Here is a 27,095-nt window from a genome sequence, read left to right as displayed (position 1 = left end):
AACCTGCAAACACAGCCTGCTAGCTGTACAGACAACCGTGTCAGAAGCTGCACGGACAAATCCTCCTCCTGCACCTGGAAATCCTGCCAGCTGATCATCCCTGGACACACTGCATCCAGAAGCAGCAGCACCAAGGCACAGACCACTTCACCAGGAGAGGTGGTCAGAGAAATCCTGTTTACCCCAGAGACTGGGGACACTTATCATTCTCCTGCAAGCCAGGACAGATTCCAGCCTCACCAAGACCTGAATACTGGGCACACGCTGTGACACAATCCCGGGAGGGTGATTAATGATTAATACTTAAGAGCAACACATCTAAGCAAGCTTTAATTCCTTTGTAATATAAGTTACCTCTGTCTTAAGAGCAGACACAATTTCAGCCCTTGCCGTGCAAACAGTATAGTTGCTAAGAGGCATTAAGCCTAAGGGAATCTTTCTCTCTGTCTATAGTTGTTGATAATTTGATACTCCCATTTAATAATCCAATCCCTGTAAATATATCCCAGCTGTTTTCATAACTTTGCACAACGAACTTGATTACATAGTGGTTGGGGGTGGTACAAGTTAGTAAATATTAATTTTCATAAATAACTTTATAAAAATTAATACCACCTCAAATTAATTTCTCACCTCCCCCTAACAGAGGAGGAATAAGAGAAACCCCTCCACGAGAATCCCTAACTTGCAAAGCCCCAAGTATCAGGAATCTGCTGATAGTAAAATGATGACATGGAAGACCGAGAGTTGGCAGCTCACATGCCTACTGCCATTTGGGATGCTATAGGGTGTCCAGAGTAACCTTCAGCTGAAAGCACAGACAGATTTCCTGTAGGTCATGTAGCATATTTTCCAAGATGTATGTGGCTTGGATATCTTCCAGCATTTCAAACAGCACTAGGCACTCGTTTTTATGCAACTAGCTTATGCAGGGTTGGTTTGTGCTAGTCTTTCATGAGTACAGGCTTTGGGTTTGTTCTCAAAAAGAGCACACAGTACTGGAAATGTGCAGTAAGCAGCAAGCTGGAGGCTATCTGTCTTGGTAGTTGGTTAACTCCAGCACACCATCTCTGTCCTCCATCCTTCCGGCAGAATCTCAATGTCCGTATTGTATGTCTCTGCGGGAAAGCAAGGAACAGGCGGTACTGTGGCACCCATTCTAGCCGTCTTATCAGCCCACACTCTCCCGCCCCTGCGCTAGGCGTCGCTGTCACGCCGCTGCCATAGAGAGGCCTGCCATAGAGAGCGTGCCCGCCCTCCTGCCGGCAGAGGAGCGTTCCTCCAGGCGGAAGCGGAAGCGGAAGCGGCCCAGGGGAAGAGTGCAGGGGCAGGATCCGGCCGGGGCCGGGGGTGGATGGGGTAGCGCTCCCGGGTGCTGTAGCTGTTGCCCGTGGGTCGGCCCACCTCGCCGGTTGCGGGTGAGGCGGGCGCCGGGAAGGTCCATTCGGGGGGCTGGAGGCTGGCGGGGAGCCGCTGGGCTCTGGCGGCCGGGTAACGTGTAGGGGAGGCGGCGGCGGCAAGCGCCCTATTCGGGCCGGCCCGCTGGTGTCGGAGAGGGAAGCGGGGCTTCTTCGCAGGCGTCTTCCCGGCATCTCGCCCCGCCATCTGGGCTCATCCCGTCCAGGGCAGCTGCCAGCCTTCCCGCGCTCAGATTGTGCGACCGGTGGTGGTCGCTGGCTCCGGCGTGGATCACGGCGTTCTTCGCTTTGTACTACTGAGGTTCCTCAGCGCTGCTCGGAGGGAGGGCGGTGGGGCTTAAGGCATTTACATAAAAGGGACGTTTTTCTCTCGTTACAGACACCAGAACGTGGGATCCGCCTCGGCGCTAGCCTGCTGGGGTTTACTGGTTGTTAAGTAGACTTCAAAGCGGTGTGGCATCGCTCCACCAGTTCCTTCCTTCCTTCCTTCTTGAGAAAGGGTAGCTGCTTTCTGAGCCATCACATACCAACTTCATGTATTCCTAAGCTTGTCATCAGCTTCTTAGGGTTTCTTCTAAGACCTTGCTGAGATTTAATTACTTAAAAGGTGTAGTGGTTATAAAGTAATTTAAAATGTTTGTATTACTCAGTTTTAACTCTCTAATTGTCTCTTGCATTAAGAAACATTGTTTTATCTTGGGAATGGTTAAGTGGCCAAAAAGTTCTATTATTTACGCATAAGGGCTATTTTATTTGACTGCTGTTGGCCTGCAACTTAAACTTGCATCTTTTATTTTTTTTATCCTATGCTTTTTCTGTGTTATGGCTGCTGCAACTATAGTTCATGATACATCAGAAGCTGTAGAGCTCTGTGCTCCCTGTGGGTTATACCTTAAACCCATTACAAAAATGACCATCAGTGTGGCACTTCCTCAGCTGAAACAACCAGGAAAATCCATTTCAAACTGGGAAGTGATGGAAAGATTGAAAGGGATGGTGCAAGCTCATCAGTTTTCCACTCTGCGGATTTCTAAAAGCACGATGGATTTCATCCGGTTTGAAGGAGAGGTTGAAAACAAAAGTTTAGTTAAGTCTTTTCTGGCATGCCTTGATGGCAAAACAATAAAGCTCAGCGGCTTCTCAGATATTTTGAAAGTCCGTGCTGCAGAATATAAGATTGACTTTCCAACCAGACACGACTGGGACTCATTTTTCCGTGATGCAAAAGATATGAACGAAACATTGCCAGGGGAAAGGCCAGATACTATTCACTTAGAGGGCTTACCTTGTAAGTGGTTTGCAGCAAAGGACTCCGGCTCGGAAAAGCCAAGTGAGGAAGTACTTATAAAAGTTTTCAAGAGTTTTGGAGAGATACGTAACGTGGACATACCCATGTTGGACCCTTACAGAGAAGAAATGACTGGCAGAAATTTTCACACGTTCAGTTTTGGAGGCCATTTAAATTTTGAAGCTTATGTTCAATATCAAGAATATGCTGGTTTCATTAAGGCCATGAATGCCCTGCGAGGGATGAAGCTGATGTATAAAGGCGATGATGGCAAAGCAGTGGCTTGCAATATAAAGGTGAGAAACTAGAGTTTCTTTTTTAATGGGAACCCGTGTGAAAAACAAAGTACCACTCTCTTATTTCTCTAGTGCTTAAAACCCACATCTGTGTAGTGTGGTAAGGCAACAGGTGATTGAACAGCACTACTGTAATTTTATGGAACAGCTGCAATAGAATTTTTAGAGGAACATCATAGTGGAAAAATGTATTGTTAGGCAAAGCGAGTGGGGATTTTCCTCTTTTAACAATACAGTTCTGAAAATGAGAACCACTTGATTGAAGGACCAAGTACATGAACATGAAATTGATAGGGATTTATAAATCTTATCATTTCACTTAAAATTTTTATTCTGCCCAAGTTCAGTTGTATTGTACCAGAAGGTTGACTTGAAAGCTCATTGTTCTTTCTTGTGTTCCTTACGAATAGAAACTTTGGAAGAGAATTTCAAAGCCTCTGTGTTTGGTCTTTTTGTTGACGATGAGGTCTGCCAAACAAGTGTCAGAATTATGCAGTTCAGTAGCCTGTGGCCTGTTTGGTCTGGGGAATACACAGTTAAGCATTGGTGCAGTTCACACACAGAAAAGTCTCATGAAAATTTAAATTATAATGTTAATCTGTAACACAGTTTCCTACGAATGCAATGTACCTCATGCTCAATGTTTACATACTGAGTTTTCCAGATTTTTTTTCCCATAACCTTATTGTCTTAGAAAATAGAACCATGGCAGGAGAGAACAAGACAGTCTGTTCATATGTAGTATCTGTGAAAGCATGGTGTGAAGAAAACTTGCTCTGGTATGTTTGGAGGTGGTCCGTTCATTTGCATATTGGTTGAGTGAAATGATTGTGAATGTTGAAAGTGTATTGCAGGAAAAATCTTGAGTGCTTCTCTCTGTGATGTGGGTATGCAGATAGTTATTTAAATAGTAGATTAGCCAGTATAAGTTAAATACCATGGTCTTTCGTCTTGTTATTAAAGTTTGTAAGCTGGAGCATAGAAACTTTTTGCACTTTCAAAAGTTTTCAAAGGGATGTGAAATTCAAGCTGCCACGTACATGCAGGGAATCAAGGTTCCAAATTTAGTTTTTCCATGCAAACAGAAGCATCCCTTCCCAGCAGCTGCCCTTGGATATTGATAGGAAAGAGATAGGGCTGTGTTTGTGACTGTGCTGTCAGGATAGATCTATTTCTTACAAGGTCATACCACCTTGTCTGTTTCTTCCTTTCTGTCCTTTTAGCCTGCTAGTGAAATGTCATTTTGCATAGAACCTGGGTGAATTCAACTGCAGAGTATGTGCTGCTTGTTCTCTGCTCCTTGGTTCACGATGATGGGCCTGTGGGAATATATCACAGACCCCTGCCTGTCTGCGAACAGGTGGATTACATAGGATGCAAGTGTAGGACACAAGGGCTGTGATGTCTGCTGATGTCCTGTTCCAGCATGCAGCTGGAGATGGCCAAGGTGTACTTGTATGTCCTGTAAGTTGATCATTTTCCCAGGTCTCATTTCTCACATGTGTGTAACTTCCTTTTCTCATGTGTACCCAGTCTGAGACTTGGAGCTTCATCCCAGTTTACCTCAGTTAGGGAATCTTAGTGTTAGCATTGGTGGGGATGCAGTTAAACCAGATGCAGCCGAATACTGCAGAACTGTTTCTTCTTCTGAACTTAAGTACTGCAGTTTTAGAAAGGGAGGCCTTTATTTAGGCCTGTTTCTACATAGTGCTGTGCAGTCCCTAGTGAGCATATGTAAGGTAAAAGAATTCTGTGTGTTGCTGTTCAGACAGGTAGAAAATATTGGACAGTCAAGGCCTAAACAACACAAGGATGTACTTCTGGATGTCAGACACACAAAACTGTAAACTGGTGCTTGATTGTGTTAGTGTGCAGGCATTTAGTTCCCAGTTACCTGGTTATAGTACTTCAGTGCTTGCTTTAGGCACATGGAGAAGGTCCCTTCGTTTTGAAAAACATTATAACTTTCTGTTTGTACTTATATTGTGGTTTGGATGATGCTGTACTGGGTTGTTTAGGCTGTAGGGAATTTATCTCTCTGTTTACTTAAGACTGTTTTCAATCCTGTCCTGTAAAGGTTTCATTTGACTCGACAAAACACCTTAGTGATGCATCAATAAAAAAGCGTCAGCTCGAAAGGCAAAAGCTTCAAGAGCTTGAAAAACAGAGAGAAGAACAAAAACGTAGAGAGAAAGAAGCTGAGGAAAAACAAAAAGAGGAAGAAAGGTATATATTGCTTATTGCTGAATTATGTTTTAGCAGTCAGGCATAACAAAACTGTGAATGCTCCTTCACATCATCATAGTAGATGAAAAATAACTAAATGCGAGTTTCCTTTCAAAGTTCTACTCCTGTAGCTGAAGTGAAGCACTGAAACTGAGTGAGAATATCGTGGTCCTTCAAAGGGAATAGGATTCAGGGATTATGAAATTTAAAAAAAAATGTTTTACACTTCTTTTCTTTTTTTTTTTCCTTGAACTGTAATTCCAAGAGCTGAGAACTTACATGATGTGTAGTCATTCTGATGGAAAAACATGCAGTGTAAGTAAAGAACTGAAAATAATAGTTCTACTACTGATATTTTAAAGCTCATTTAGTCTTAACATCAGTATTTTTTTCCAAGAAAAGGTTGGCATACGGGCATATATTAACAGTGACATTTTAAGAAAGGGTTTAGGGGAGCAAACATTGTAAGACATCTATCCAGAATATAAACCCAAATGGAACACATTGTTTCAGAGATCATATGGTGCCAGTTTGCCTTGATCCATATAAATTCTCATTGCTTAATGTTTAGATAGTAAACAGTTTCTGAAACTGTAAAGTTATTTAGATTATCATCAATGCTTATGTTTATTTCAAAATACTAAATCTGCAAAATACTCAATTTCCTGACAGTTATGCCATTAGACATCTGACCTTGGAAATTCTTGGCCTTTTATGTAAACTACCATTTTGGTTTAATGACTGAAATAAACACCACCAACCCTATACATATTAATTGGCATGGTAATTTTCTTCTCACTGTGAAGATTGACTGCCCAGATACCTGATTTATTATTATTGTTTCTAGTCTGATTGGATTAAAAAAATCATTTTTTGTTGTATTCCTGTTTTATTTTTGTATTCCGACTTGGTTTTAAATATTGATAGGCTGGTGGTTTATGTTTTCAGAACTAAACGTTAAAGTGTTCACTGTTCCCTGCTTCTGTTTTTCAATAACCACTGAAGCTTACTTAGAAACAAATCTACTCAGAGTATGAAATAACTTTTTTATGTAGAGAAGAACTAAAGGTAAAAGGTAAAAAACATTAATCTCTTTTTAGGAAGCAGAAAGAGCTTGAAGAATATGAGCGAGAGAGAAAAAGAGAAGAAAAGTTGCGTAAGAGAGAACAGAAACAGAAAGATCGTGAAGTTCGACGAAATAAAAAGCAGCTCGAAAAGCTTCAAGCTGAAGAACAGAAAAAACTGCAAGAGAAGATAAAGTTAGAAGAAAGGAAGCTCCTGTTAGCTCAAAGAAATCTTCAGTCCATTAGACTAATTGCAGAACTGCTAAGCAGGGCAAAGGTAACTTCAATATTTATTTCAGAAGTTAATGAAGAACCTAGCAGAGCAAAGCCTTTCTGACGAGGGAGGGGGTGAGGAGTGCTGTTCATTAAACAACAGATGGCTGTTCAGTTGCTATTCCTTAAACAAAACAAAACAAAAAAAAAAGCAATAGAACAGTGTTTTTCTCCCTTGTTAAAATATGCACATGTAGTTAAATGGAGAGTGAACTTGAACCTCTAGTCCTGACACAGGTAAGGTAATTCGTGGGCTTGCTTTTAAGTCCAGTGAAGGAATGTGTAAGCATGATAAAGTCAGGTAAACACAGAGGATAAAATACAAGACTCCTTATATCTAATTCCACTTTTGGTGCCATTTCCTATGTGGATTTCAGCAGTTCCATTAACTGTTCTTTGCAGTTTCAGAAAATAAGCTTCCATTATTTGATATTTTCATATGTGCAAAATGATTTTTCTGTAGGAAGAGTTCTGTCAGCTAAGGTTTCAAATGTTACACTGTGTCTTTAACAGTGTTGTAAATTATCACTGAAACAGAGTGCCATTCACTTAAAACTTTTATGTAGACATGACAAACTGTGGTAGAGCGCAGGTATGGTTTTTTTCCTTTATACCAGTGTGCCTCAGGAATGGCTTTGAACTCAACAGTGCTATGTGGTCAGTTAAATGGTAGGAGAACAGAGAAATACTTATCCCAAGCTTTTTAGCTTTGTATTTCTGAAATAGGAAGGTTGTCTGATCAACAGCTTCAGGTGTTGCCCTTGATAGATGTATTATAGTACTTCAAATTTCACATGTCATTATAGCTTCTGTTCCACTCTTGTTGTATTAAATAGTTATAAAATCCAGGCTTTATTTTTGCCTGGTCAAACAGTCAGGATAAATTAACCCCCATAAAAGTTTGTGGACTAATAGCAGTACTTCACCTTAACAGTTGTGTGTTAGACAGGGTTTTTTTGTTTGATTGGCTTGGTTTTTTTTCCTTCAAGAGGGAAACAGTAGCTTTATGTTGGGATCTGTTTGTTAGATTTTGTTTTCTTGCCACATTGCTACTTTTGTGTTATGCTAGGACTGGATGAGCACTTAGTGCCATGGTCTAGTTGATTGGACAGGGCTGGTTGAGAGGTTGGACTGGGTCATCTTTGAGGTCTCTTCCAAACTGGTTGATTCTATGATTTGTAAGCATAAGAAAGTCTGTTTTTTAATTTGTTCTTACCTTTTCCTTGAATCTCTTCCAGACAGTAAAGCTTTTGGAGCAAGAACATAATGAAGAAAAGATTCGTCTTCAGCAGTTAGAGGAGAGGCGAAGGCTTCAAGAGGCTGAGCTCAAACGTGTGGAAGAGGAAAAAGAGAGAGCACTGGGGTTGCAGAGAAAAGAAAAGGAACTGAGGGAGAAGCTGCTGAACAATCTTCTGAGCAAGAAAATGGATGCAGTTAACCAAAACAAAGAAGAAACCGAAACATCTCAGTCTGACATGCCAAAAATTCCTAGTGGTGTTCCACACACTGTGTCATCCAGCTGCATCACTTCTACCTCAGGACAGGCTGTTGCAGGCAAACTGACTTCTGTCTCTCAGAGAGAAGTAGCATCCCCTGAGAGTGTAAACACTCAGTGCAAGTACTTGAATGGCAACATTCATGACAAAGTTCATGTCAAAGAAGGTCAGAAACTTCATACTACAAACACTGAGAGGTGTTCTGAAAAAAGTAGTTCAGGAGTACTTTCATATGTTCCCACCAGTAACCAGCAGCAGAAGAGCCTTTCTAGCTATGACCAGAATACCTACAGGAAGGACACACATTGTGAGCAGGGCAAACGCAGCACAGAGCCAAGAAGAAGAAAGAGCCGATCGGGTAGCAGCATAAATACTGATGAGAGTAAGGGTAAACGAGAGAGGAGCAGACACAGAAGAGACATGAGTTACCAGGAGGAAAAGCACAGGAAAGAAAGGAGGTATTACAGACACTCTAGCAGAAGTTACAGTCCCCGGCGAAGCCGTAGTCCTCGTGGAAGGAGTATAAGCCCCAGACGTTCACGGTACAGAAGAACTCATAGTACTGAACGTAAACGAGACAGGAGAGAAAGAAGTCGTAGTCGCAGGAGCGTGAGCAGGAGACGAAGGCACCGGTGAAGATCACCGAGTAAGCAAAGGAGTACTTGGAGTGGGTAGTGGAGGCCCTGGCTCCTTGTAAAGGCTGTGGTTGGACAAAAGGGCCAGAAAGTTGTGAACGAGACCTCGTCGGTGTGACTGCTGTAGAAAATATGTTTGTTTCAACCAATGCTTAAGTTGCATCTCTAGTCCCTGAAATCAAGATATTAGATGCCTGTTTTTTCTGACATTCTTCATGCTTGTCTCTTTCTGGGTTTATACCACGGAGTAGATACAAACACCTTGCTTGTGCTCAAGTTTCTACAGTGCTCAAGGCCAGCCTGTTTTCTTCATATTCTGATTTCTAAACTGTAATTTTAGTCGGTTTAGTTTTTATCTCTTACCACCTAATTTGGCTTGGGAAATACGAGGGTACCACCTATAGGAACTCCAGATGGGACAAGCTATTATACACTGATTTAATTTAAAATGCTTTCTGGTGCATTCAATGAAATCATATTTAACAAAGCAGTTTTTTTTACTGGTTGAGATGTATAGCAAGACTTTGATACAGTGTTTAAAACAAACTGTAAAGATATGCTCCAGTTCCTTCATGTGTCTGTCTGATGCCAGGCTTTGTAGCCCAAATTATTCTGGCAAGTAATACGGTTTGTATAGTAATACTTTCCATGTGGGAGAGGCACACTGATGTAGAAAGCAAGGAACAGTGGTTAAATGGCTGAAAAATTGTTCTGCTAGTCTGTTGATATATTTGGCTTTGTAATAACTTCAGGTGGTATACAGCCACTTAACATTTTTTCAGGTTCATACAGAGCTAGCCATTGTCTTTTGAATAAGGGGCCTTCTTGCTAAGTTATTTTTACTCACGTTGTTGGAAACTAAGGCTGCAGTGTCTGTTGTTAATTCCATGTAAAAATACTTTTGCTTCTGAAATGCAGCTCAGGAATATTAAAAGCTATAACATTGCAGTGAAAGAGTTTATTTTGCCTTTTTGTGGTAAAATTAAAAAGAAAACTGTTTCCAGTGAACTGAAGTTGCTGTTTTCATGTCTGAATATTAAAATCTGCTGAAGTGTTGTACAAGAACACATTTGTTTAAGAAAAAAATCACTCAACACGTTTGAATGATGAAGATCAGCCACTCTTCTTGTTGTGCGCAGCTGTATCACCTGTTAATTGAGCAGGATGTGTGCTCTTTATGTACAGCCTTCAGATGCCATTTTCCACAGACTGATGCATAATAAGTGCTTCCCTTTCCTGGAATGTCTGAGGGGCATCTTACTGCTTCAGCTCAGCTGGATTCCTGGCTGGCTGAGTGTGTCTGCACTGTTTTCAGTGAATCCATGCAGTGTTCATGGACTATGCAGCTGAAATCTTTGTAGTTACTAGTTACAGAAAGGAAAGGTAGATATTCTTTTCCTGGCAATTCATGTTTTTAAAGGTTTTCTGTTAATTCTGTTGCTTCTCGAGTTTCTCTGACATCTCTGGTGAGTTTCACCATATTCTTGGGAACTGGGAGCTACAATGATTATCACCTCAACACCACCAAAATCTTGAAATCTGAGCAGTTGCTTTCTGTAGTCAATTTTTCTATCTGCTTAAGTGTTAAAAGCCTATCTAACTGAAGATAAGGTCATGTTTAAGAATGTTTTAGCTAGAATCTAACCTAATGTTGGTTGAGTTCAAGAAGGTTAATGAGATGCCAGTGTGTAAATACATGCAGTTCTGCTTAGCCTGCTCTTAAATACTGACATATTGTCTGTGGTAACACCACTTAAAAAAAAAAAAAAGTGTTCTATCTGCAGTTACATGTAAAATGCACATGGTGAATGGTCACAGGATCACAGGATGTTAGGGGTTGGAAGGGACCCAAGGAGATCATCGAGTCCAACCGCCCTAACCCCCCTGCCAGGACAGGACAATAGTGTCTAACAGATCACCAATGACTCTCACCTCAGACTCCTACTAGTGTGTTTGCTGTTTATTTCTGCTGTGGATTTTCACTGCCTTTGATACCTTGGGTGGCAGTCTTGATGTTTTAATGTAAGTAATAGGTGAGATGCTAGCTTAGAATGCTACTTTAAGGAAGTTGTCAAGCTATGAATGCACTGTCATTACCAAGGCTGAAAGTAGTTAAAGCAGTGGCAGTCACCCAAGAGAGAGTCATACTAGAAGGATCCAACAGGTATTGTTAGCTGTTACAAATAAAGCCTGCACTTGTTAGGGTTGTTTGTGGGTTTTTTTGTCTTCAGAGAAAGCACCAAGAGCAGGTTTCATATTGCATCTAAAATTAGTAAATTCCATAAGCTCCCCTGCTTTTCAGGGCAATTTAGGAGACCAGAGACATTAATTGTGGTGAGGATGTTCAGCTGTTGTGCTTTGACAGACGTTCAGCTTAACACGCCATATCCAGCACTGACCTCATACAGTGTCCTAAAACACAGTAAGTTAAAGTAGCTCAGTTGTTTATAGTGCTTGTATTATTTCTTTTCACAGCAGCTTTAGGAGGAAAAGACTTAAAGTGCTTTGAAGCTACTTGTAAGTGGTTACTTTCCAAAATGCAGAAGGACTGTGGAAGAAGTCCTCTTTCAGCTGGCCAGCAGACCCAATTAAAACCACTTAGTACCTGGACTTGCTCTGTGCAGACTTTCACCTAGTCTAACACTTTGTGGTATTGCTGCTTAAAGGAATGTGGTTTTGCATCAAAGCACATCAAGTTGTGTTTTGCATTTGTGACAGGGTTTATAGGACACAGGTTGCCGTTCAAGGCTTGTTCAGTGTCAAGGCATTTCTCATGCTTTCTCATTTTGTGCACACCAAAATGGGTAGGCTGAGGTTGGGAGAGGACACAGCTGGGACGGTTGACCCCAGCTGACCAAAGAGTTATTTTGTGTCATATGGCATCACACTCAAAAGTAAAAATAGACTTTTGTCTTTCCAAGGTAGCCATTGCCCCAAGACTGCCTGGGTGTCAGACAATAGGATTTTTTTGCAGTGCTCCCAAAATTGTGTGTACAGGACTGTACTAAAAGACTATAAACACAAACCAGGTAGAGCTGATCACTGGCAGTGCTACCTGGGCATCTCACCATTGTCACCTTTGGGGTAGTTCTTGAACATGTCTATGTAAACAGACTGGTGTGGCTGCTCAGGTTTGATAGGAGAGGCTGAGATGTTGGATTCTATATGACAGCAATTAAAGCAATTAGTTTGGCAGATACCTTAATTTATTTAAGTAAAAACAACCACTAATGTATTGCTATGCAGGATAAGAGTGATTTTGGTTTTGGTTTTTATTTTTTTATAATTAAGAGGAAATACCTCTATTTCCTGTGTTTTAATCTGGCATCCTTCCTTTGAATTTTGGTTATAATCTGGATAGAAGAGCTGTTTTGTTAATTTCATGTTGCATTCTGTTGACCTGGCCCTTCCTCAGTCCAATTAGCATATTATTTGCAAAATATATCTTCTGCTACCTCACAGTGCATTTTCAGGGTTGTCTCTAGTGTGTGTATAAAGCAGCAATCTAGTTAGAGTTGATCCTTCAGAGCTGGATGTGCACAGTGGATTCCTCAGGTGTCTTACATTCTCACATGTGTAAGTATTATTATTGTTAAAAGAAAGTATACCTTTGATTTTTTTACTTAATCTGGTACTGGACTCTAGAGGCTGGTTTGAGATGGTATGCATCTCCATACTTCTTTTAATCAGTGCAGAAAATAAATTGATCTGCTTCCCTAAAACGTGCTACATCCCCTGAATCTCCTGCTGCCTCACAAAAAATTAAATCTGATTAGTTCAAGCAGGTGCTTTGCCATAGTAGCAGATTATAAAACCTTTGAGGAGCTGGGACTGATTGTAATTGTTTTCTAAGTGATACCTAATCTAATTGCATGTGCACTGTGGCACCTGTGAAGTGAGCATGACAGGGAGCACAGCCCTTGAAATGGAACTATTTGTGGGGCAACGTGAAGGGATAATAGTGTGATAGCATCACAGTCACTCCCAAATAACAGTCTCAACCTGGCAAAAAAGTGAACAGTTACTCATCACCCTCAGACCAGGTCTTCCCTACAATTCTGCGTACAATCTTAGACATGTATCTGTAAATGCCCTCAGAATTGCCTACTGGTTTCTGTTATTTTCTGTTTTAACTGGAAAATACAGGGCCAGCAAAGTGTTCTCTGCTCACTGTGCTTGACATGGCTCACTGTCATGGTTTAAATCCACCCAGCAACTAATCACCATCCAGCCACTCTTTCCATATTGGTGGAATAAGAGCAAAATAGAAGGGCAAAAGTGTTAAAATCTGTGGGTGATATAAAGATGGTTTAATAAGGAAAGCAAAAACTGCGTGCAAGCAAAGCAAAAACATTAGTTTACCATTTCCCCTTGGCAGGCAGATGTTCATCCATCTGTCGAAAGCTGGGCTCTCACTTGGAAAAATGAAATACCAGCACTGAACATCTCCTACCTTTTCCTTCCCCCAGGTTTATATGTTAAGTGCGATGGAATATGGTGTGGGATATCCCTTTGGTCAGTTGGAGTCAGCTGTCCCAGCCATAATTCCTCTCAACTTCATGTGCACCCCCAGCCTGTGCACTGGTGGGATGACTGACAGATAAGGTTTTGCCTCCGTTCAAACACTGCTTAGCAGCAACTAAGACTTCTCTGTGTTACCAACACCATTTTCAGCACAAATCCAAAGTGTAGCCCCCACCAGCTCCTCTGAACAAAATGAACTCTATCCCAGCCAAAAACCAGTGCACTTGAAAACAGCGTAAGCCTATTCAAAACATTTGAGGTGAGACACCAGGTAAAAGGGTTGCTTGTCCAGGCCAAATCACAAGAACACTTCTTTCTGAAGCATGTCTTTTGAAGAAATGAAGAAGATTATCAGATTGGAAAGCATTAAATGGCCTGCGCAAGGTAGTTGAATGCCCACTGTTTGCCTTTGTGATGCCTGACAGAGCCCAAGTCTTCTAACGTGAGACTCTGCCTTCAGCTGCTCTCTATTTTGTTTTAATTTTTGCACCTCTGTCTTAAAGTTTCAGCTAGTGAATTGACTGGAGAGTCAAGGAGACTATGCCACTTACCTGCTGAGACCTCCCTGTGGCAGAGATCTTGAGTATTTGGTTGAATTATTTGTTCAGAGATTATTTGCAGGCCAGAATGCTTAACCAAGAACAATTTTGAATTGCTTATAATAGACTTCAAAAGACATCCTCACTAAGAGTTTTAGGATAAGGAAAACTGAGGAGAAGTGAGAATTTGCTTAAAGGATGAGATTTCTTGCCCACTTCAAGTGCCTTCCAGTAGTATTTGTGATCTAAGCAGGAAAAAAGTAAAAACAGTTGATGTGAAAAACTGACTGAACTAGTAGTCATGTTACAGAAAATGGACATTTTGTGTTTTCTTTGGAGTTTCTAACATGGTACTTGAGCATCATGGCTTTTAGGATTCTTAAAAGGAAACCCAATAAGCAAAATTGGGCACAAACTGGATTATTTTAGTGCACTTCCAGGCCAGCTGATGCAAATCTGATATAATCTGGGCATACTTAAGGGATGATAGTGAGGCATGCTTGTTTTCATACTGGCATTACCAAAAATCATTATTGTACTCACATCTCTAAGATTTGTGTTCATTGCTTAAAAGAATGTTGCCTGTGTGAATAGTTTCATCTGTCACTTCTTACTGACAGACATTCATTTTACTGAATCTGCTTTGCTCATAGATACTTCCTTTCAAGTGTTATGCCAAAGTGCCCTGTTTTGGGTTTCGCCTGGTAGTTGTCTGTAGTGAGTCACTCAGGCAAAGAAAAATTCATCACCAAAATGGGACTGTGGAGGTAAAATAACAGCTTTAGCCTGCATGTTTGACAAAAACCTTGATGGGATTTTCAGACAAAACGATCCATTGCAGTTTCATCTTCATGAATGCATTTGCAGCTTATAAGAGGCTTAGACTTTAAGCCTCGCAAACAATTTACTTTGAAACAATTAACACTCTGTCTGTGGCTTTGCATCAGTCTGGTGTGGGTTATCTGCGACTGTCCTCCCCTGCATCACGCCACCAGTAGTAATCCCATTAGATGCTTACATGTGGTGTCCTCAACAGACAGATTTAGTCATAACTGAAAAAGCACTTCAAGTGGATCTAATTAAATGTATGGTCACTTTATTACCAGGGCATCTTGTGCCCTACAACTGCCTTAAGTAAAGTGAATTTATGGCCCTTTAGGATATACTAGCCTACAGAAGTGCACATAAGTGTCTGTTATTTAGTGAAAACTACAAGTGTTAAGGGCTGAGTTTTTGTACTCATGAATCTTTAGTGCAACTGTACTAAATGACATAGTAATATCTGATTACCAGTGTGTGGCTCAGTCATTTGATGAAAGTGGTCTGTAGCCATGTAGGCTTCACCTGAGTGATCATTGTCAGAGCAAACTAGTCGCTGAGAGAAAGCAGCAGAACAGACTCTTACAGATTCTCTTGGGACTGGCTCCTCCTGCACTTGGGCATGGGACATGCTCCACAAGTTGCCTGAACCTGCGTCCAACACAGCAAGTTTCATCTTCCATCTGGCTATGTCCCTGTATTTCTTTTGTGCTTCTTGTGGGCATTGTTGCAAAGCAGGACAGGGAAGCATGCCCTGGGTGCAACTTATTCCAGGCACATATTACAGCGGTATGCTTTCTTCTACTTCAACTACTTGTGTGGACATTGCTCTGAGATCATTTCTTTGGTAGCTCTTGCTTTGTATGTAGCAGTTAATGACAGTCATTTCCCTTCCATGGGTATGTTCTGAGGACCTGGGTACATGACCTAGAGCCTGTGTTTCGGTGTATTGAAGCTAAGATGCTAGGTATGCAGAGACATACACCTCAGTGAATATTGAGTGGTACTGGGGCCATGGGAGGAGCCAAGCTTAGCTAGGAATATGCAGTGAGTGCTTTGAGCTGAGCTGATAGTCCCTTACTCTTAAAGCACTGAGAATGTCCCCATTTCACTTGAAGAATTGTCTTGCCAAATTGTTATCTTTCTTCTGGGGTCATGTCATTGGACTGACTAACATATGAAAGATTTTCTTGGGTGATCTCCCAGCAGCAAAATTCCCCCCAGTGGAAGAGAGCTGCTTTTGATCAAACCCCAAGTAACACTGCTTTGATTTATGAACTCGGATGCATTGTTTTGAAGTCAGGTTCTTGATGCTGTTCTGTGTTGATTCCTGTTTTGCTTGTTATAAGTGCTTCCAAGTGCTTCTGAAGTACCAGCGTCTTAACTGACTGCAGAGCTGACAATGCAGACTTTAATCCGCACTGCTTCTTAGCCTTGTATTTGATGATGGAAGAGCCAAAGAAACAGCTGAACCTGTCAGAAAGACCCACTAAAGCCAAATAACTTAGCTAACACTTTTTGTAACCAGTGTGTTTCTCAGAAGCAGTAAGATTAAGTGGATAAGCTGGTGTGCTCAGTGCCTGGTGGAAAGAAGCTTATTTAAAATAAGAGGACTAGAGAGTCTCTGCCTCAGTCCAGAAAGAAGATGGGTTCCATGGAAGACCTTGACTATCCTCGACTAATATTACAATACAACAGTGGATTTTTAGTCTCAAAGGTAAGAACTATAACTCAGTCTTGGATAGATGTCTAAGACTATGCAGACATAAATATTCAGGGATCTCACTTTAGGTCCTGAATTATGTCTTTAGAATGGAAACCATCTCATATGAAGCATCCCATCTAGACAGGATGGAAATTTGATAGGAAAAGATATTCAAAAGCGACCTGACACTTCAGGATAGATATAGCTTGTATTGAAATCTCTCTCACCTCTGAGGGCTTGGATAAGCAGAACTTGTCACTGCATGAGGATTTATAAAAACCTCAGGAGCAGTTTCTTTACAAGCAAGCTGAGCGCTCACTGTCTGACTGCTCAAATGTGGAAGGTTCCTTTGTCAGTGGGGTTACTTCACACTTTTCTTTTTTGGAGTTTAAGAAACAGAGATGGCTTGAACTACCTTTCCCCCTCCCAGTTAACCCAGTCAAAGAACGTGATTTTCTAAATAACTTCCCAAATAATTTTCTTTCCTCTACCACAGTTTGTCTGTATGTGTTTATGAAGTATGCTGAGTCTGAGAACTTCCATGTATTGCCTCTTTTCAGGTGAAAGTGTGGTATAGTGATTTGATATAGCATTTGATTAAGGCACAAAGGTAGATAGAACTAGTTGTTCCACTTTCCTTATTGTTCACTGATGTATTTTGCCTGTTTGTATTTGTAAACACGTGGGCATGAAATTATAATATCCAATGAACTGTGGAGGTTTTTTTTCCTCATTTACTGTTTAGTTACCTTTCCTATTGTCCGTTACCGCACTTCTGGCCAACATAGTAACAGAAGAAATGCTCTCCGGGTTGTGCAAATACCCCAAGGCTCCTGAAAGGCAGAGCTAACATTAGAGGAAAAATACTTTTGGTTGGTGAGAAAGAGGAGTACCCACTGCTTTTCAAATTAACACTGGTACTATGACTTTGAGAAATTATCTCAGCTTTGGTTAAACAATATTCTTACTTAAGACAAAAGAAGGTTCCCACGGACGTTATCAAATCATTGTAGATACAGGAAGTCAATTGAGTTGATGCCTTTGTTACTGTTTTAGGAGTGTTTTTGTGGACAGAGAAGTAGGCTAATACTTGTAAACTTGATTGTGCTCAACCAAAGAAGGATGTTTTTCTAATGCATTGTTACATATATCTGAAAGTTGAGGTTTGTTCCTGGAGATGTTATGTACCTTCTCCATGAGAATCCAAGGAACTTCTGCTCACTCTGATGAAACATTCCTTTTGTCTGAAAGCAACCTCCTTGCCTCAGGGAGACCACTCTAATCATGCATGTCAGTTCCTGAAAATAGCGTCTGTTCAGTGAGATACTCTCTCCTGCTACAAGCCACAAGAGAGTCTTCAGGATTCACTGGAACATAGGTTAGATTCTTAATCAAAGAACAAAAACAACAACAGCAAAGCTGTCCATCACCCAGTCTTGTCTTTGTATTCTCCTTGCAAAAAGCAAGACACTGCAAGAATATGCTCTGAAACTAAGGAGAAGTCAGGAATATTCACATCCAGATCCGTATCTCCGGATCTGACTTCACTAGAGAACAAAAATAAATGTGAAAAAGCTGCACTAGGAACACTGTATGATATTATTTGTGTTCAGAGATATTTTAGAGATTGAGCTTCCTTATAGGAAATGTAATTTTACATGAATAAAGTATTATTAGTGGTGTATTTTCTCAAAAAAAACCCCAAACATCTTTAGCAATGCAATAGGCTTTGGTGCTTTCACCTGATCTCTCACTCCCACCTTTCCCTATCCTCAGGTTATGTTCACTGCTTGTGAATTGGGGGTGTTTGATCTTCTGCTGGAGACAAGAGAGGCTCTGTCTTCAGATACCATTGCTGCACGCTTGGGTACCAGCACCACAGGGATGGAAAGACTGTTGGATGCCTGTGTGGGATTGAAGCTCCTGACAGTAGAGCTGACGCAAGAAGGAGGTAATAAATGCAGAAGAAGGGAAAGAAGCTAAATGTATTAAATTTCTGATGGTTTTGAAAGTGAGACAAAGTGTATGGGGAGAGGTGATATCTAGTGTTAGGCCAGTACTGTAGCTAGAAGGAGGAGAGAATCACATGGAGCTACTATCCTCTCTCCAGATGAAAGAAGCAGTGAATGTCAGCATGATTAAAGTGCAAAGTAAAGCCCAGGTGAAAGGCTCTGTATGCCTAAACGTCTCTGTGCAACAGCCTTGAAGAACATATCCAGAATCTCTTCAGAGCTGTTATCAAGAAAACTCTGAGGTCTTGGCATGATTCTAAACCTTGAAATGCCAGAGTGGATGGAAGACAAAATGGGCTTAAAACATGTTTTGTTTTCCTACAGGATGAGTATTTTGGTAGATTACTGATCTGAACTGAGAGGCGATGTAGCTTTGCCCTTGGATCAGAACTGTTGAGTCCCTGTGGTCAGAACATATCTATGGCCACCAGATAGCTGATCAGGACTAGGTAGAGCACTGCAAGTTGTGTCCCCTGAGTTGTGTTACCTTGCCCTGTTTTTGACCTCACAGTCGCTTCCCAATGACTTTAGGGAGAGTAGATCTATCTTTCAAATTACTTTTTGGTATGTCAGCCCTGTGGGTGACTGGTGTCACTGCACATGAGTTGGTGAAAAGGGAGTGACTACTGAGAGTTCTTTAGGAATTCAGCTGTTGGGAGGTCTTGCTCTAATGAACAGAGAGGGTAGTGTGGCTGGCATGATGTTCTGTGGACTTGTCTTGCACCTGCTGACCTTGTTGATTGGAAAAAAAAAAACCTTGTTTGCAAAGGCTTCTCATTTAAAGAGGGCAAACCAAAAGCTACCTCTGATAACAGAAGCTTATAGGTAAATCACGACACATGTAATGCATTCCTCTTTCTGTTCTTGAAATAAATGTTTGATGCTGGAATAAGTGTAGATAGATAGATAGGGTGTACTCAAATTTCCAGTGCAGTGGAAAGATTGAGCAAGAATCAACGTGGTTGTGCCTTTAGTCATGCAGACATCTGGTGATAAATACAATGCTGCACAATTGGCTTGGCAAGGTGGTGTATCATATGTGTTAGTAAAGATATTTATTTCACCCTTCAGCTTTCTACAGAAACACAGAAATTTCCAACATCTACCTTGCAAAATCAAGTCCCAAGTCTCAGTATCATATTATTACATATTACTCCAATTCAGTCTACTTGTGCTGGCACTACCTGGCTGATGCTGTGAGGTAAGGAGTGTTGTGCACTGTCTGTTGCAGACTGCTTTGCAGCACCTTCACGTCTGCTCTGAGTGGTGTGTTTTTAAGCAAGGGCACAACGAAGATGCTAGCTGGTACTCAGAAAGAAAAAACAACAGATCATTTTGACTGTTAACACAGCCAACACCTGTTCTTATTCTTAACTTGTTTTCTCTTTGTGTGTTCCTGATTTTGTTTTCCTTCTGATGGTAGAGAAGATATAGAGATTTCTGTGTGTTTGACCTTCAGGAAAGCATTTAGTCGCCGCAGAAGTTCTTACCTGAGGAGACATCAACAAAGTAAATAATGAGTAATGATGGTCACATTCAGATAAAAGACCGCAAATGTTTGCCTGTCTCAGAGCCCAGGACCCTTGCTGGAACTATTTGGAAAAAATAATTTCTGCCTCCACTTTTCAGTACCTCAATAAGGACTTATTCTGACTCAGCTCAGAAATTAAAATGTTCAAATGATTTAATTGTCCAAAGCAATGGATACAACAGATTCAGGGTTGCTGGTGATAGAGGCACTGACCACAAGACAATCTCAGGCTTAATAAATCCTGGGTAACATCTGACACAGTCAGAGATGCATACCTTTGATGTATCTTCAATATAATAGAAATATTAGCATAGAGAATCTCAGGATTAATAAATTTTGGGTAACATCCAACACAGTCAGAGGTGTGAACCTCTGCAATGGCTCTAAAAGTAACGCAGCAAAAGCTCAGCTGCGTATTGAAGGTGCAGTTCTCACCAAGAAAGGTGTCCCTGTCTTGGGTGGAAGAAAAGTCTATTGATTGTGCTTGTGTCTGTCTTCTCCTCCAGTCTCAACTGCCGCTGAAGCTGCTGGTGGTGCTTCTGCTGGCCCACACTGCACTGTCATTTGCTGATTCTGGCACCAGTGTTAGCAGCATGCATGCTCCCCAGAGGCAGAGCACCGAAAAATCCCTCTCGTGGGTTTTATACTCAAGCCCAGGTTGTCCCTGTCTCATAGGTGATGTTTAACATGATTTACTAGGAAACCTGAGTAAGATAGTCATATATATATTTAGCATGTATTTGATTTTCTTCATTAGCATATTGAGGGGTATCAACTTTAAAATTAGAGTTAATTGGCCAAAGGTTGTTTTTTGGGCAACCTGGCCCTTGAAAGCAGCTTTGAAGGTGGGTGTTTATTTGAGCCCTGTTTCATCAGTTTCAGCCAAAACAGAGCCATCTTGTCTTCATAAGACTCCCTCCTTCAGCTCTTTGGCAGACCAGCTTGGCAAAGCTTCGCTCAACACAAACACTTGCTGATTGTGAAGGACTATGGTCTTGTGGCATACTAAATCAGCTCACCTCCCTGTCCCATGGCAAGCTAGATGGTTTTACAAGTACTAAGGTTAATTCTCTTGCAAAGGTGTATGGGAGTAGTTTGCTATAGGGCTGGAGTCTCACTTGTTCTAATCTATGCAACTAATGATCAAATATGGTGTGTGTGATGGCAAAGGTTGTACCAGTCTTGTACCTAAGATGTGTGCCCATAAAATGGAGTTTGGGTGGGAAAAGACCTTGAAGGTCATCTAGTTGCTGTCTCCCTGTCATGGGCAGAGATACTTTCTGCACAACCAGGCTGATCTAAGCCCTGTCCAGCCTGGCCTTGAAATGCAGACCTTTCTTGTGAAAAGTTGAGAAATATATTTGCATATTTTGGGATGGGGCACCCATATCGCCAGTACAATCAGGGTGGCATATATTCCACAGTGATGAACTAGCAGAAAATACAGCCTCGAGGTGTGCTTGAATTAACAGAAAAAGACATCCACACTCACATGCATTTTTTGGTTGTTATTTTAGAGAAGGAAGAAACCAATATGAAAGATCTTTTGGCATTTCTTCTAATGACCCTTTTGGAGCAATGTACAGGTAATCTATAAATATACAGAAATGTTCTTATATATAAAATTAATGTTTTTCATTATGGCTCAGGATAGTTGAATATGATGATTTGAGAATCACGGTCATCAGAAACTTCATGCAATATTTTCCTTTCTCAGCAATATCCATTATTGGGACACTAGATATTTTGAGTAGAAGTACATAACTTCCTATTCTTAAAAAAAAAATCACAGATCTCTGGCACAGGGCAATGATAGTTGAAGGGAAAAAAATTAGAAGCGTAATACACTGTTGGACTTCACTATTCTTTACTAGTCTGTTTAAATGCATGATTGCACACCTGTGCTCTATTTTACAATAAGACTCAGGATAGGTTTATACACTGTGATGGTTTGGGTGTTCCCTGCCCCCCCACACTTTAGAAATCACCCAGACTAGTCTCAGCCAGCTCTGGGAATATAAATGAAGCTATTTATTTACAGCTAGCACAATATACAAGCAGATAGTTACAGTATATACAGTTATATACAGAAATATACAAGGTAAAAGGTAATACAGAAACACAACTCCCCTCCCAGAAAACTGAGTCCCCAGGAGGGGCTCTCAACCACCCCTCACCTTCCCCCTGCCCCTCTCAACCTTACCCCAGTCCTAAAGAAGAAGAGAGGTTCAGCCAAGAGGTTATGAAGCAAAGGTGGGTTAGGCCAAATGGAAGGTGAGGTTAGGGAGATGCAGTTCAGTCAGAAGCTCAAGGCAGAGTGTGACAAAATGGCGAAAGTGTTATCTAATGTTTTCCTTTCTTCTTCAACAAGACTCTGTGGGGAGTAGACATCACCATTGTTTTTCATTCACAGCCTGTGATCTACTTTTTTTCTCACCAAAACATTCTACCCTGCTTCAAACTAGCACAATACACAAAGAGAATGTTTTCTGTGTCAAGAAAAAGAGAAGTTAATGTTTAAGCCAAAAGCTGTAATGACAGTTTCATGTTTGGAATCACCAAGTTGCTTTTTCTATGTACTGTGTCTGCATTACTAGATCAGAAGAGGAAATGCTGAAATTCATGGCTGGTCAGAACTCAGTATGGAGTATATGTGGCAGAGATGTTCTTGCTGCATTTGACCTTTCCCCTTTCACACAGATCTATGACCTGGGAGGTGAGCATCAATAGATCTTTAACAAGGCTCTGAACTGCCATCTTTTACAAACTCTGAAAAGAAAAGCAATTCCAATGTTATATGATGGGCAACACAACAGAAAGCTGTAAAGGGAGTATTTTGCAGACTTGTTTTGGTTAAAACCAGAAATGTGAGAGTCATGAAAGCATTGCTAAGCTAAATGCTTTTCTCTACAGTCTCATTTGTTTGAATAGTGACCCAGCTTTGGCATTTTCTCCTGCTTTGATTGAATACATTCTTCTGGTGCCAGGCTCTTTCACTTCTTGCCTTCAGTCAGTCTTGTTGAGATATCATCTGCAACATCTTACCCTGCAGCACCCCACTGTCCCAGCAATGCTGAGTGCTGTCAGGATTCATGGGTTGAGTGGCTCTGCTGCGGCCTCCATCACTGCGTCCCCAGTGCCTGGTTCTGCTTTTCATTTCCCAGCTTCCTGCATCCACGAGGGGGTCTGGTTGAGTGGTGCACAAGAGTTGTAAGGGCCCTGAGGCTGTCCCAATAGGCCTGTGTGCTGAAGGCCTTGGGGCTTCCTGCAGAGCAGACTAAGACAATGACCTATCCTGTCCCTCCGCTTCACTTTCAGCAACACCTGGGGAGCAAAAATGCTTTTCCAGCTTCCTTAAGACTGAAAGCACTGTTGCCTGCATCTCTTCAACTTGTTCAGTTACAACCATGTGGTTTGTATCAGCACTGACCTTCTTTTCCTCTCCCCAAAGGAGGTGGAGGAGCTTTGGCCCAGGAGTGTGTTTCTTTGTACCCAAATTCCAGGGTTACTATTTATGATCTGCCAAAAGTTGTACAAGTGGCCAAAAAGCAATTTATTCCCCGTGAGGAGTGCCGAATCTCTTTCCATTCAGGTAAGTACAGACAGCAGTGTAGTGCTGTCACAGCTATGATTTCTGAGCCTTTTGTCTCTGCTCAGAGGTACCATACTGGACACTCAGGTCTCCAGCTGCTCCTTGCGTGGGCAGTGTCCCCAGCCCAGGCCTACAGTTCATTACCACCACAAGACTCTTCCAGCTGTGCATCTTCAGCTGCCGCCTATCAGAGACACAAAGTTATTCAGCAATCCAGAGCTCTTCACTCCTCACCAGGAGGAGATAAGGTCTGCTGTCTTCAAAACAAGGATACTTAAAAAAAAAATCTTTTGCAGTTTTGAAAAAGAGCCATGCCATGTCAGAAATCTTTCTAATGCTCCCTTTTCTCCTGTGCAGACTCCTTGGCAGATGTGCTGGATGCCAGCCTGCTTCCGAGCTAGGCATTTTCCTTCTCTGCTTGCACTTGATTGACTTTTAAGGCCAAAGGTACTTCAGGCTGTCTTCACTTACCAGATAGGAGAACGTTATCTCCTTGGGAAGAGAGGAAAAGAGGAGAAAGAGCTGCCTCTGCCGCTGGCCTAAATAAACTACCACAAAAGTATTATGGGAGTGAAATACATCAGGATTACAATTTCCTGTCTAACCATGGCAGCTCTGGACCTCTTAGAGGTCTATACTCCATAGTCCTTAAAAACATAAGTCTCAATCTAGGACACAGGCTTTGAATGTGGGTGAATTACCCCATATTCCTCTTGCCCAGTCTTATGTGGTCTTTGCACCACCTATGATGAAAAACAGTGAGGGAGATTGAGTTTTAAATGTTTACAAAAGCTGTAAAAATTACTTGATACTTTTTGATGCTCAGAAAGAGGAAGGAAGGGAATTTATTTAAAAAAAAACATGAAGAAACACAAGAAATGTGGTGTGTGCCAGTGGTGCAAAGAAAAGGGGGTGGAAATGACAAAGTAAGATGCAGAAATCATGCAGTATACTAGGTGCTGAATAAAAGGCACAATGATGAAGCTAATGCTAGTAGGCGAAAGGTGTACTTTTTCCTTATGGATTTATGGTGTAGCTCTCTACATTGTTTTAAAGTTTGCTAGAGAAAAAAAAATGCCTTCCCTTTTTCCTTGCATGACAGACACCATGAGAAACTTCTTCTTCTTCTTCTTAGTATTTTATGAATCTGAATTCCTGTCATTGGAAAAAACTTAGAACTGAAATGCTTTCCCTTGCATCCAAGGTTGTTTCAGATGAGTTGATGCTCTTAAACATTTCAGACCTTGAAACTGAACAAGAACAAAATCCCCTTTCAGTGCCACTGAAAACTTTTACCTGGTAACTGTCATAGTCTGATGTGGGTGATGAGCATGGCAAGCCCTGAGTCTTCAAAACTGGACAGAACTGACACTATTTGCTTAATTCAGCCCTCTGAATTGTGTGTTTTAGGGTTTTTATTTAATATGTTTATTGTTTCTTTACAGGAGACTTCTTTAACGATTCGATTCCAGAAGCTGAATTGTATATTTTATCCAAGATACTGCATGATTGGGATGACAACAAATGCAGGCAACTACTGGCAAAAGTTTACAATGCTTGCAAACCTGGTATGTGTGAGCTGTTGAAGAGCTCGTGTCAGTCATGTAGAGCATGTTAGTCTTGATGCTCATTTCTTTGACAGATTTTCAGTGTAGGGGTTTCTTGATTTAGCCTTTTGTGTTCCTAAGCCACCCATGGGCATCTGAGCCAAACAGAGGCTGGTTTAAGTTCTCCTCACATTTTTAGTGTCCTTCAGATGTAAGGGCAGGGAATATGGAGTATTGTTTGCGTAGGTATATATAGCATAGTAAAGATCCCATTAAACATCACATCAAACCCTCAGAGCTTGGAAAACACTGTGTGCAAAGCCAGGTTGTCAGCAAAATCAGCAAGATCTCTTGGATTTCAGCTGGGGGAAATGAGAAATTTCCATTTCAGCCATAGCCATGGTGCATTAGTACCTAGAGAGCCAAGCAGAAGCACACTTTAATGCTTTTGCTCTTTTGTCTTCTGTGATGCTGAAACAAACTTAATGTAGTGCCTGTTTCCTGAAACTGAAGTTTATGATCTGGTCTAGTAACTCAGATTAAAAATACTGTGTCTTTTCAAGGCTCAGTATGTGTTTTCTTTCTCTTTATTAAACCAGGAGGTGGAGTGCTGGTGGTTGAATCACTTCTAAATGAAGATAAAAGTGGGCCTTTAGAAACCCAACTATATTCAATGAATATGCTGGTCCAGACAGAAGGGAAAGAGAGAACCTCAGCAGAGTACAGCAAGCTTCTTGAGGCAGCTGGCTTTGGAGAGATTCAAGTCAAGAGGACTGGAAAACTCTATGATGCTGTTTTAGGGAGGAAACAATAGTACCCCTTTTATGTACCTAACAAGACAAAACAAGTGGAGGTATGTTATTTTCTTCTTAGGTGGAAATCATCAGGTTAGCTTTTAGTTAAGGCAGCCACCATTTTAGTAAGCTGAGAGAATCACTAACGACAAGTCTTGAACATGCACAGATTGTGAGTCTGGCAGCCTGACTAGGGCTTTCTTTTGGATCTGGCTGGTAGAGGAAGAAAACACCAGTTCCACAAGAAAGAACTCACAAAAGAAATGTGGAGTATGTCTGCTTCAGATTCTTTCATTCTTTCCAATTTTAACACTATATCTGATAATAGCAAAGCTGAATATTTACTTAAATTCTTGCAAAGTAAAACTGATCCCTGTAGTGAGCTTTATTAAATGAATTTTTATTCCTGGGGAACTGATGCAGTATAAACAGGTGAAATTATGTAATTATGTCTCCCTGTGGTTAGTATTTTCAGAGTTCCAGAAAAAATCGTGTCTGAGAATTGAGGAGTTGGATACAAACAATTCTATTTAATTTTTATTTCTTCTAGACATTGATTTCAGTTACAAAAAGGAATTTTGTACCTTGATGACTGGCTGAAAGCCCAGGGGTACTACTTACAGGACAGGTCCTGAGATGATGGCCTGAGAGGAAAAGAGATACAGCCAAGTAATGCAGTTACTCACTGGGGAAGCCCTTATTACATGCCTCCTGCTATTTCTTTAATTTGATAAAGAAAAACCTGTCATAACCCACCCCATTCTTGGAAGCAGAATTACAGATTGCTGGATTTGGAGAAGGCACCAGAAAGTCACTCTCTTTCACATTCAGCTGAGTATTAGAGGATCTTGAGATAGTTGTCTCAGTATTCAGCCTACAGTTCCTTTGATAGAAGGAGGAGCATAGGGAGGAAATAGTCTCAGTAGGGAAAATTTTGTCTTTTGTCACATTTTATGATCTCAAAATGAAATCACAAGGCTGCCAGGGCCTTTCTCATCCTTAAAAGCAACAGGGAGCAGTTAATGAGCTACTGTTCAAGCAATAGATTTATGCCCAAGTAGGATGTTGCCCTACAGGTATTTACAGGATATTATGAGGAGTTGAGGCAACTGGTTTTAAAGTTCCCATTTAAGCTGCAGTCACCGTGTGGTGCTCCCCATCTGTGAGTTCTGCCATGAAAGTGTCTTTGCCAGAAGCTGCAGCCTGCAAGTAATGTGTTCTGAATGCTTGCTTTCCAAACAAAGCAAGGTGTTACATCCTGCAGCAGCCAGGCGTGGATATAAATGATGAAATAAGACTGACCAGGACTTTGAATGCAAATTATGAAATAAGACTG

General features: G+C 41.2%; 2 protein-coding genes across 3 annotated transcripts; both read left to right on the top strand.

Annotated features, from left to right (window-relative positions):
• The first annotated feature begins 1,316 nt into the window (after positions 1 to 1,316).
• On the top strand, positions 1,317 to 9,761 carry AKAP17A (A-kinase anchoring protein 17A). 2 transcript variants are annotated; one of them, XM_064143469.1, is made up of 5 exons: positions 1,317 to 1,418; positions 1,798 to 3,002; positions 5,080 to 5,228; positions 6,329 to 6,569; positions 7,804 to 9,761. In XM_064143469.1, the coding sequence occupies exons 2-5, from the start codon at positions 2,241 to 2,243 to the stop codon at positions 8,695 to 8,697; spliced, it is 2,046 nt and encodes a 681-aa protein (XP_063999539.1). In that variant the 5' UTR covers positions 1,317 to 1,418; positions 1,798 to 2,240; the 3' UTR covers positions 8,698 to 9,761. The 2 variants fall into 2 exon arrangements, with proteins under 2 accessions (XP_063999539.1, XP_063999540.1); XM_064143470.1 differs by lacking the exon at positions 1,317 to 1,418 and having other exon boundaries at positions 1,680 to 1,918; positions 2,260 to 3,002.
• Positions 9,762 to 16,223: 6,462 nt separating this feature from the next.
• On the top strand, positions 16,224 to 25,779 carry ASMT (acetylserotonin O-methyltransferase). The gene is made up of 8 exons (XM_064143949.1): positions 16,224 to 16,295; positions 18,060 to 18,234; positions 19,367 to 19,496; positions 21,344 to 21,412; positions 22,424 to 22,542; positions 23,278 to 23,418; positions 24,864 to 24,986; positions 25,565 to 25,779. The coding sequence occupies exons 1-8, from the start codon at positions 16,224 to 16,226 to the stop codon at positions 25,777 to 25,779; spliced, it is 1,044 nt and encodes a 347-aa protein (XP_064000019.1).
• Positions 25,780 to 27,095: the final 1,316 nt, after the last annotated feature.

Source organism: Pogoniulus pusillus, chromosome 5 (assembly GCF_015220805.1).
Source record: "Pogoniulus pusillus isolate bPogPus1 chromosome 5, bPogPus1.pri, whole genome shotgun sequence".
Lineage (NCBI taxonomy): Eukaryota > Metazoa > Chordata > Aves > Piciformes > Lybiidae > Pogoniulus > Pogoniulus pusillus.
This window is presented reverse-complemented; position numbering and strand designations above follow the sequence as displayed.